General features: G+C 39.8%; 1 protein-coding gene across 3 annotated transcripts; it reads left to right on the top strand.

Moving 5' to 3' along the window:
- LOC18767197 (purple acid phosphatase 2) lies at positions 3,114 to 7,261 on the top strand. Of its 3 annotated transcripts, XM_020569867.1 has the most exons (10): positions 3,118 to 3,313; positions 4,023 to 4,066; positions 4,152 to 4,252; positions 4,566 to 4,763; positions 4,872 to 4,983; positions 5,136 to 5,365; positions 5,485 to 5,623; positions 6,169 to 6,389; positions 6,565 to 6,689; positions 6,798 to 7,261. In XM_020569867.1, the coding sequence occupies exons 3-10, from the start codon at positions 4,196 to 4,198 to the stop codon at positions 6,994 to 6,996; spliced, it is 1,281 nt and encodes a 426-aa protein (XP_020425456.1). In that variant the 5' UTR covers positions 3,118 to 3,313; positions 4,023 to 4,066; positions 4,152 to 4,195; the 3' UTR covers positions 6,997 to 7,261. The 3 variants fall into 3 exon arrangements, with proteins under 3 accessions (XP_020425455.1, XP_007199264.1, XP_020425456.1); XM_020569866.1 differs by having other exon boundaries at positions 3,114 to 3,661; positions 4,023 to 4,252; XM_007199202.2 differs by having other exon boundaries at positions 3,115 to 3,313; positions 4,023 to 4,252.

Consider the following 11,844-nt stretch of genomic DNA (forward strand, 5'->3'; position numbering starts at 1 on the left):
AAAAAGCGTCCTAAGGGAGACGCGGGGTGCGCCAGGAGTTTCTTAAAAGGGGGTCGCCATGCTTCCTGCGGGAAATATCCAGGTTCCTATCCGTTTCCTAAGGGAGGCAGGATAATCATGTAGTTGCCCATAAGTAGCGTCCTACGGGAGACGCAGGGCGACGACCAAGGCATCCTACGGGATGTGCAGAACACACCCGGAGTCCCTCAAGGGGGACCCTGGTGCTTGCCAACTTCCTGAGGAAAATCATCCTACGGGATGTGCAGAACACACCCGGAGTCTCTCAAGGGGGACCCTGGTACTCGCCAACTTCCTAAGGAAAATCATCTTAGAGATGTGCAGAACACACCCGGAGTCTCTCAAGGGAGACCCTGGTGCTTGCCAACTTCCTAAGGGGAATCATCCTACGGGATGTGCAGAACACACCCGGAGTCTCTCAAGGGGGACCCTGGTGCTTGCCAACTTCCTAAGGGAAATCATCCTTGGGGATGTGCAGAACACACCCGGAGTCTCTCAAGGAGGACCCTGGTGCTTGCCAACTTCCTAAGGGGAATCATCCTACGGGATGTGCAGAACACACCCGGAGTCCCTTAAGGGGGTCCCTGGTCCTCGCCAACTTCCTAAGGGGAATCATCCTACGGGATCCTACGGGATGTGCAGAACACCCCCGGAGTCCCTCAAGGGGGACCCTGGTGCTCGCCAACTTCCTAAGGGGAATCATCCTACGGGATGTGCAGAACACACCTGGAGTCTCTCAAGGGGGACCCCGGTGCTCGCCAACTTCCTAAGAGGAATCATCCTACGGGATATGCAGTGCATGCCCGGAGTCCTTCAAGGGGGACCCTGGTACTCACAAATCTCTAAAGGATGACGTGCAATCAAAACATAGGCTGGTTACTCAAGCAGTTCACAAGTCAAACACCTCCTCTACTCGGAAGCCCAAGTCCACGAAGGAAGCCCAGTTACAGCTGGACAGCCCAACAGATAATTTACATCTCCTACATGCCACTACGCGCCACGCAGAAGCTGGGGGACATTTGTGGGAACCTAATTAAATCAAAACCCTAGGTCAAATAATTAGGCCAATCAATTTGGGAATTATTTGACCTAATTAGGAGTTACCTAACCTAATTGGGAATTACCTAATCAAATTGGGGGTTACTTGATCCCCAATTTAATTAGGGATTTGGTTAAATCCATAATCCTTAAATGCACCAACCCCACCAACCACACCAACCTCACCAACTACACCAACCACACCAACCTCTCCAAGGCCACTATAAATACCTGGTTACGCACAAGGATGAGGTACGCCTAAACTCTTACAAAAACTCTACAGAAGTTATCTCTCAAGAACTCTAGCCACCCCCTCTCTTTCTCTCTCTCACACAAGGCTCCGGCCACCACACACGGCTCCGGCCACCCGGTTTTCCTTGGATTACCCTACCTAACTTAGGCATCGGAGGGCCTTTGGCCAACACCCCCCGGGTGTGGTCCTTTTACTCCGATCTGTTTTGCAGGGAGAAAGAGAGGCGGAGAAGACGAAGGAATATTGGGCGAATATTCTCCCGTGAGATTATTTGCACAAACAATCATCGTATAAATTATTACAAAGCATAGAACTTCTGTTTCTTAACAAGAAGGGGTGCAAATATGCTTATGACACAATACAATAAGTATCAATCATTTGCTTTCATAAACTTCCAACTACCATAAAACTCTGTAAGGCCAACAGGATTTCTCTTGAGGAATAGTTTTCTTAAAAATAAATGTAACTCTTGATAAGTGAAGAGAGAGATGAAGAGAATTAATATGTTTAGATCAGAACATACCATGTTCCATATTCTGATCCATGAAGCATATGGATCTCTGATACCTCTCTTCTACCATACATTGACCCAGATGCTCAGTGAACGAGGTTGATCCATGATCGAACGACTACCCTAACGAAGTAGTGGATCATGATCAAAGATAATCTTCCTTCCATGGAAATCTTCAGGATTTCTAAGGACGCCAAGTGCTGTCGAGAGAATTCAAGTAGGTATCTCATCCTTTGTTTAGAAAGCAGCAACAAGGGGTATTATAAAACTGTCCATGAGTAGGGAATATATATAGCAAAAATAAGAATAAGAATTTCTGATCCATACATATAAAATATTGATCAAATGAAATAAATAAAATACAATAATAAAAGTAGGACAATAATTAAACTGATGTAAAATAAATAGTTTAATTGCTCTTTTATGAGTTTAAAGAACTGCATGTCCCCTTTTGTATATAGTAATGATTCATCCAAAATAGTTACTATTCATGTATTTGCAAGTATATTTACTATTCATGTGTACGACACTGTTATATGATCAAGGAGCTTCAGGCCATGGTTTACATGTGAAGGATCTTCACATCCGATCACTTTTTCACAAATATAGTTTTGGAGAGACTGCCAGCTCTCATATTATTTCATCATTAAGGATCTTCAGGTCCTCATGTAGTTGTATGATGATGGTCAAGGAACTTCAGGTTCCGATTTCTTGCACGATATACAATTCATCATAATGAACTTGTAAAATAAATTCTCAAAATAAATATTGCCGGTATGGACGATAAATTCGCGACATACTTTAAATAAAGGTAAATGTACGGTAAAATAAATTCATAAAGTAAATTGCTTGCTATATGGACGTTAATTCTGCACCATACTTTAAATAATAAAGTAAATGTACGGCAAAATAAATGTGATTGCATGGATACTAATTCTACTCTATACTTTAAATAAAAATAAATAAATGTGGGGATAAAACCACCACTTAAAAGGATCTTCTGACCTTTTTTAGAAGTGGATGAATTTAGGGACTTCTGGCCCTTCATTATATATATTGAGGATCAAGATCTTCGGGTGTTATTGATCATAAATGGTCCCTGATAATCTATTTCTTGTTTCTACCATTTCATGATGATTGTAGCCATGACCTTTCATGATCAAATGTAGCAATGACCTTTCATGAATTATTAATAAAAGCATAAAGAAAGATATGTGCATGTATATTAATATATAGAAGTACGACTTCCTGCAGCTTTAACACACTTCGGTGGGTTCTTTCTTAGTGCTAGTCTGCTAGAGAATATCACGTTTGTCCCCCACACAATATTGTTTTTCACCTGCCATATCTCTTAAATAGTTACCAACAAATCCTTTTAGTTGTTTTGTGCAGTAGCCTTCTATAGAGCCGAATACTCGTCGGACCTTGCATCACTCCATCTCCAAACGACAACTTTTTCTCCTCTCTCCAAGCTCTCTTGTTTTTTTGGTTTGGTTAGTTTATTTTCTTTTAACCCTTTCTTCTCTGGTATGTCTGTAGATATGTTTTAGAGCAGATATTTATAGTTGCAGAGGTTAGCAACTAAAGCTTGAGATAGAAAGGTAATGAAGCAGAGGGGTTTGATCGAAAAACTCAGTTGGTATTTGAGAGATATCCCTGCTGATAACGTGTTGTAAAACTACGACAAATTCGGAGAGAATTTAGAGGAAGGAAACAATGATTATCAAGAGCTCCACCGTCAGCTTCATCTTTTCTATATTCTTGTTCTTCATTCATAGTTGATGCCTTGTATTTATAGGCATATGGATTACACTATTTACTAATATTGTATAATTACAATGGTGAGTCATGGTAGGTAATTCTTGGTATGGTATAATATGCTATGGTAGGCATCCATTACATCTGAGTTCATAACAGATTACGACTTTTTTCTTTTTGTTTAATATGCTATGGTAAACCAGCTATTGTTATATTTTGATTGCTCCAATCCAAGAATAGATACGTTTCAAAGAATAGATTAATATCCAACGGTGAGTGACCACTTTTGTTTTAGCCTTAGAAATGTGCATATTCCTATACAGCTCTGAATAATATTCCCCATATTTCCTGATAAACTTTAGATTTTCTTTATTTAAATTAAATTAATTTTTATGTGTCTATAAAAGGAGCATGATTTTGCTGAGCGCAATGGAATTTGTGTAGGGTTTGAGGGTGCCTTGAGTAATATTATGACCAAGATGGGTGTGGTGAGCTTAGCATCTGTTTCTACTTCTTCAAGGGTAGCTAGGTTGGTAGTTTTGGTTTTGAACTTGGCTGTGGTTTGCAATGGAGGTATAACAAGCCCTTTTGTGAGGAAAGCTGAGAAGACTGTTGATATGCCTTATGAAAGTGATGCCTTTCAAGTCCCTCATGGCTATAATGCACCTCAACAAGTATATATCTCCCCTATCTCTCTCTATCTCTAGTCAGTTGTAGCTTAATGATGTGACTTATTTGTACCACATTATCTGATGATATCATCGAGTCCGGCCTATACAAGTACGAGACATGTGGTCAATAAATGTTGTATAGGAGAGAGACCTCTTATTTACTCGAACCTTCATATTTTTATGTGGTCTTGTTTTTCAAGATTTATGGCTTGCTTCACTCTTTTGCTTTTCTTCTTGATGAAATTGATTAATTGGTATGATTTTTTAGCTTAATTTTGTTTAATTGTATGATATGTGTGTGTGTTCTTGATCCAAGGTTCATATAACACAAGGAGACCACAAGGGAAAGGCCATGATTGTGTCATGGGTCACTGTGGATGAAAAAGGCTCCAGCAAAGTGCTTTTCTGGAGTGAAGGTCAAAAGAAAAGGATGGCTGAAGGCAAAGCTAAAACCTATACATACCATGATTACACTTCTGGTTACATTCACCACTCTACCATCAGAAACTTAGAGGTAAATTTCAATCTGCCTTTCTGTTTTTCCTCTTTTTCTTTGTTCTTTTTGTTCTATAAATAATTTGCTGACTGAAATTATGAACTAATAATATATAAATTTGGGCAGTACAATACCAAATATTACTATATGGTAGGAATTGGGCACACTGAGAGGCTGTTCTGGTTTGTAACTCCTCCTGAAGTTGGGCCAGATGTCACTTATACATTTGGTCTCATGGGTAAGTAATTTATTTATTTAATAACCAAAACAGAATGGTTAACTTTTAGCATTGTGATCCAAAACTAATTTTATGCTTTTGATTCATTTACAAGGCAAATTGGCTATTTGACTACTTGTAAATTTGACTTACCATTTGTCTTTTATTTGCAGGGGATTTGGGCCAAACCTTTGATTCAAACTTGACACTTATTCACTATGAAGAAAACCCACTTAAAGGACAAACAGTTTTGAACCTTGGAGACCTCTCTTATGCAGATAATCATCCCAATCATGACAATGTTAAGTGGGATACATTTGGAAGATTCATTGAGAGAAGTGCTGCTTATCAACCTTGGATTTGGACTGCAGGGAACCATGAGATTGATTATGCTCCAGAAATTGTAAGCATTTCATAGCTAATCTTAAGCTCTCATTTTCCATATCTAGAGAGGTGAATTCTGTTTCCAAAATGCCATTGGAAAAGTGTTTTCTAAGAGAAGATTTATACTTTTTGTTGCAGGGTGAATACAAACCTTTCAAGCCATACACTCACCGGTATAATGTCCCACACAAAGCATCAGGGAGCCCTGCCCCTTTTTTTTACTCAATCAAGAGAGCTTCAGCATACATCATAGTCTTGTCTTCATATACAGCTTATGGTACTTTTTTTTTTCCCTACTGTATTTACATGACTGGCTCTCAAGGCACCTACACATATATGCAGTATACGATATGAAAATTCTGGGAGTGTAAAACATGTTCTCTTCGGACTGTCTAATATGTTACCTTGGCATCTGTAAATTTGTTAAAATTGATGTCTGTGAAGTAATTTGGCGACGACATAACTAGATACTTGCTGCATTTGTTAAATCAATTTGAAATACTTAGTTGTTGCTTTCATGGCATGTGAGAGATTGTTATACTGTAAATCAAACTTTGTTCATCTTTGCAGATTATTGCATCATATAAATCACTTTCACATTATATGGAAATGATATCCTTATCATATTTTCTAATGACTTTGTTTTAAATGATTGGAGACTTTTTGCTTTCAAATTATCATGAAAACTGAGTTGAAATTTCTTATGTCCATGTAACATCCAATCAATTCTAACTTCTTAGTGAAAACTTCAGTACATTAATGTCTTTGTTAAATTGGCTGCTGCAACAGTCTCATTTAACATATCATTTCCTTGTTCTCAAGGTCAATACACTCCTCAGTACCAATGGCTTGAGCAGGAGCTACCAAAAGTTAACAGGAGTGAGACACCATGGTTGATTGTCTTACTGCATTCCCCATGGTACAACAGCTACAACTATCATTACATGGAAGGAGAGAGCATGAGAGTCATGTTTGAGTCATGGTTCGTGCAGCACAAGGTTGACGTAGTCTTTGCTGGTCATGTCCATGCCTACGAACGATCTGTAAGTGCTCAAAATAAACTTTTTGAAACAAATCAATCCCTTTTATGGAACGCTTTAATGTTTGACAAATTAGTACATGAAACCCTTTTGAGGAGAAGTATTTGACTGAAATGCTGATATCAAGAAAACTGTATTCATCTTCCTTTTTCTGATAAGCAATTTGTGTGTATCACAGGAACGTGTATCGAATATTGCCTATAACATTGAAAATGGAAAGTGCTCTCCGGTGGTGAAAGATCAATCTGCGCCAGTGTACATTACCATTGGAGATGGAGGAAATATTGAAGGCTTGGCAACCAAGTAAGTACATGATCTTTTCTGGTTCAATGCTTTCCTATTTGTTAGCATTGCATACTTTAATCTATGAATGTTTTTTAATCTATGAATGTTTTTTGTTTTCTTGTGCAGTATGAGGGAGCCACAGCCAGATTACTCAGCTTATAGAGAGGCCAGTTTTGGTCATGCCATTTTCGACATCAAGAACCGAACTCATGCCTTCTACAGTTGGCACCGGAACGACGATGGAGTTGCAGTGAAAGCCGATTCTATGTGGTTTTTCAACAGATACCATCATCCTGTTGATGATTCTACAAGTTCCCAATCATGATCATGGGAAAAGATAAATTTTGTTGCTCTTGTTTTCTAGAATAAATTTGAGCTGTATATCTTATTAAGTTAGTCAATATTTTCTGTATGTTTGGTTCGTCTCTCTGTTTCTACCATTTATAAATCACCAAGGATCTATATGTGATCTGTTTTGATGTTGATAAGAGAGATATCCCTAAATCGATGACTTGTTGGTCACTTGTATTGCACTTTGGATAACTATTTCTAGCAGAGTATGTATTCCTCCACCATGTTTTTAAGTTCGATTTCTCCCTCCCTAAGAGTACATCAACATGTCTCCTACAAAAAAAATGGAAATTACTTCAAGTTGTTTTTCCTGTCAAACAAACATTTTATATTTATTTGTTGCTGTTCTGCATTTTATATGCCAACTGCAGACAACGAACTATTCGCACTTAATTTTCTCCAGAAATTCCAAAGTCAAGTCCCATCGTTATTATGTTCCCCAGATACAACCTAATTTGCGGTGCTTAAAATTCCCCGAGCAACACACAATTCTTAATGCAAATCCCACCCATCATTTAATATTCTCCTCATTTGATGAAAATAATTTTTTTTCTTTACTAGTAAACTCATTTCAAGTCTATAAAAAGGAAATGCCTGCCCTAAGATAGAAATTATATAATAGTATGGTATCACCACGTCAGCTGGTGATACTTCCACTCAAAATCTGCCATGTGTATTATTTTTATGAGAAATTAAACTTTTTGTTCTAGCTAGATTTGAAACTCCAATTTTACCCTTTGAAATTAAAAAAACAATTAGCAGAGAAATTTTCCCAGCAACAATCGCTCACACTCAATCCTCTGCCGTCGCTCTGCCTCCATGGCTGCTGCCCCTTCCTCTTATTCCATTCCTTTGTCTCTGTATATTTGCAATCAGATCACATCTTATCATTGCCCTTTTCTCCAATTGTGCCAAAGCAAGCTCTTTTCTTCCACAAACAATACAGTGAATAAGACCCAAATCCCATTTCAATTTGTTTATAACGTGCATAGCAATTTACTCAATCCTGCAAGCATCAAACCCATAGCAAGTCTTTCAATCATGTTGTATGTGTTAGACCTGGAGGTATTATAACCAATTTGGTCACTCCACCGGTCCTTCCTCTCTCTCCCTAAAACTGGAACTTCTCTTGAACCCATGGAAGCCCCTGCAAGATATCTAATTATTGCAAATGAGTCCTTACTAAAACAAAGAGGCCTTAATCATTATCATATTGAAATACTCATTTACTGTGACATTTTTTTTAATAAAAGGAACATCGAGTAAACCCTAAACCCTACTGTGACATTTAAATGAACATCTTGTAATGGAAAGACAGAAAGGGGGCGGCGGATGATGGCGGCATCACGATGGTAAGGGGTTGTTTTCACTTTCTATGTATTTCTATCAATTGTTTTCATTTTATTTTAAAGGATAAAATTGGAGTTTCAAATCCAGCTGGAACAAATAGTTTATTTCTTATAAAAAGAATCCACATGGCAAATTTTGAGTGGAAGTATCACCAGCTGACGTGGTGATACCGTACTATTCTATAATTTCTCCTAAGATCAAGTGCATCAATTAAATTTTAAAAAAAGGCATAGGCAGGCAGTCTTAGGATGGGTTTGGCCAAGCTGGGTCTAGTCGGGCTAGACTGTTGGCGGGCTGAGAGTATCAAAAGTTTTCCCAACTTTTCCTATTTGTTTCTCACAACCATTTTCACTTTAGACTCTTATCCTCCTCCACATAATATCATTTTCAATGGCATCAAGCAGAATGTCCTCAACTGCCTTTGGCTCCTCTTGGACTGCCAAGCAAAACAAAGATTTTGAAAACGCTCCGACTGTGTTTGACAAGGATACTGCCAATCGCTGGGATAATGTTGCCAATCCGGTTGGCGAAAAAATCCAAAAGAAGTCAAGAAGGATTAGGAGCTTCTTGTTGAAGATATCATGCTTATTGAGTCTTGACAAGTGCCCATCTCGAATTACAGAAAAAATGAGGTTATGGACTACATCAATTAAATATTAAAAAAAAGGGTTAGGCAAGGGGTCTTAGGCTCGGCTCAGCCTATTCGGGCCTAGTAGGGCATATTCGAGCCTAGTATAGGGCCAAGCAAGACTTTGTTGCGCTGAGCCAAGACGAGGGCGGAATGAGGGTTTCAAATCCTTTGCCCAAGCCCTACCCAACCTTAGGGCAAGCCAAATTATAGGGTCGTGTCGGGCTTTGGCCTATCGGACCTTGGCTTACCCACTTAAGCTCACGAGCCACGATCCAAATGACCCTACATGAGAATGTGCTTACAAATTCATCATTCAAAATTTCCTCAATTGGCTTTGGCCTCTTAGACTACCAAGCAAAACAAAGACTTTGAAAAGGTTCTAGCTGTGTTTGACAAGGACATTGCCAATCGCTGGGATAAAGTTGCCAAGTCAGTTGGGAGAAAAGCCCTAGAGGAATCAAGAAATATTATGACCTTCTTGTTGCAGATATCATGTCATTGAAGCAAATCATGTTGCTCATATTTTAGGGTTTCTTCATAGCTTCAAGTATATCATTGTTACATAGTACTTTTTAGTTGGCATAAAAAAATTTCCTATTTGTTTCTCACTGTCATTTTCACTCTAGACCCTCATCCTCCTCCTTAATATACCATTTTCAATGGCATCAAGTAGAATTTCCTCATCTGGCTCTGGCTGCTCTTAGACTGACAAGTGAAATAAAGATTTTGAAAACGCATTGGCTATATGTTACAAGGACACTACCAACTGCTTAGATAATGTCGCCAAGGCAGTTTGCGAAAAAATGCAGAAAAAGTCAAGATGCATTATGTACTTCTTGTTAAAGATATCATGCTTATTGCGCTTGGACAAGTGTCCATCCCGGATTATAGAAAAAAATTAAAGTTAGGGAGTGCATCAATTAAATCTTTAAAAAAGGGCATAGGCAAGCGGTCTTAGGAAGGGTCGGGCTGGGCTTGTCCTAGTTGGGCTAGTTCGTTGGCCTGCCGAGAGTATCAAAATTTTTCCTAACGTTTCTTATTTGTTTCTCACCACCATTTTCACTTTAGACCATCTCCTATACATAATACCATTTTCAATTGCATCAAGCCGAATGTCCTCAACTACCTCTAGCTCATTGTGGACTGCCAAGCAAGACACAGATTTTGAGAACCCTTTGGCAGTGTTTGACAAAGACACTGCCAACCGCTGGGATAATGTTGTCAATGCGGTTGGTGAAAAAATCCAAAGGAAGTCAAGAAGCATTATAAGCTTCTTATTGAAGATACCATGCTTGTTGACTCTTGACAAGTGCTCATCTCGGATTATAGAAAAAAATTAGGTTAGGGACTGCATCAATTAAGTTTTATTTTATTTAAAAGGCTTAGGCAAGTGAGCTTAGGCCTGACTAAGCTGGGCCTATTCGGGCCTAGTCAGGCCAAACAAGACTTTGTCACTTTGGTCCGGGCCATGGTCTGATCGAGGGTTTCAAATCCTATGCCGAAGCCTTACCTAACCTTAGAGCGAGCTTAACCATAAGGCCGTGCTGGGCTTTGGCTTATCCAACCTCGGCCTACCCACTTAAACCCGCAAGCCACGTGCCAAATGATGAACCTATATGAGAATGTGCTTATAACGCATCAATTAGAGTTCCCTCAATTGGCTTTGGCCTCTTGGACTACCAAGCAAACAAAGATTTTGAAAACTTTGTACCTGTGTTTGATAAGAACACTGCCAACCGCTGGGGTTGTAACACCCCGACTCCAAATTTCTCTCTTATTTAAATTATTTAAGTGAAATTATCAATTTACACTTGAGGTAGGGGTAATTTGTCCATTTTCTTACCCGGAAAGAGTTTGGGGCAGTGACTGGCATTTTTGGATAGGTCGTACTGAGATGAGTTCGTAAACACGTGGTGGGCTTGAATCGGAGCTGTAACGAGAGAGATATGGTCAAAAGAAACCCAGTGGCACAATCGTAATTATTTTAAAAAGGGATTTTTATAAAAAATCAGATTTCTCTCTCTCTCTCTCTCTCTCTCTCTCTCTCTCTCTCTCTCTCTCTCTCTCTCTCTCTCTCTCTCTCTCTCTCCCGTGTGCTCTCTCTCTCTCTATCTCCCCGACAGACTCTCTCTCTCTCCTCGAATCTCGGGCCACTGGCCGCGGCTGCGGACAGGACCGGTGCCAAAAGGACCGGCTCGGCCTCGACGTCACGACCTGGCCCTCCCCCGACATCGGCAGCCGCTCCAGCCGCCGAAAAAAGGAGATTTTTGCCCAGTTTTCGTTCGAACTTCGCCGGCTCCAATCTCCCTCCTCCGGCCGCCATTTCTGGCGATCAAGGTATGGAAATTCATCCATTCTTCATGATCTAGCTGCCTGTTGGGTAGGATTGGATCGATTCTTAGCATAGACAATTCGATTTACGAATTGAAATTCGGCCAATTTTGGGATCGCAATTCCGGCCACTTTCGGTCAGTTTTTGGGGTAGGTCCAAAACAAAAGTGGCTCCAAATATGGTGTTATACCTAGGATAGGAGTTTGGAGTCGTGATTTTGAGATTTTCTGGTGATGCGTAATCGCTTTGGGCACCCAGAGCTTCCGGAGCGTGTGGCGGCGCGTGGACGAGGGTAGTGAAGTTTCACTGTGTCTCGATGAGATCCTTAGGTTGTCACGAGTGTGTAGGATTTCACGGATCTCAATTCGGACGTCGTTTGACTATCGAACGGATATCGCCTATTGCGCGTTATCTGGGTTCGATAGGTTAGGACCATTGGATGATCTCAAATTTAATATATGTTAATCTAGGTATTTCTAGGATCGTGTAGGAATTCACGGATCGTGAAT

This window comes from Prunus persica, chromosome G8 (assembly GCF_000346465.2).
Source record: "Prunus persica cultivar Lovell chromosome G8, Prunus_persica_NCBIv2, whole genome shotgun sequence".
NCBI classification, from domain to species: Eukaryota; Viridiplantae; Streptophyta; class Magnoliopsida; order Rosales; family Rosaceae; genus Prunus; species Prunus persica.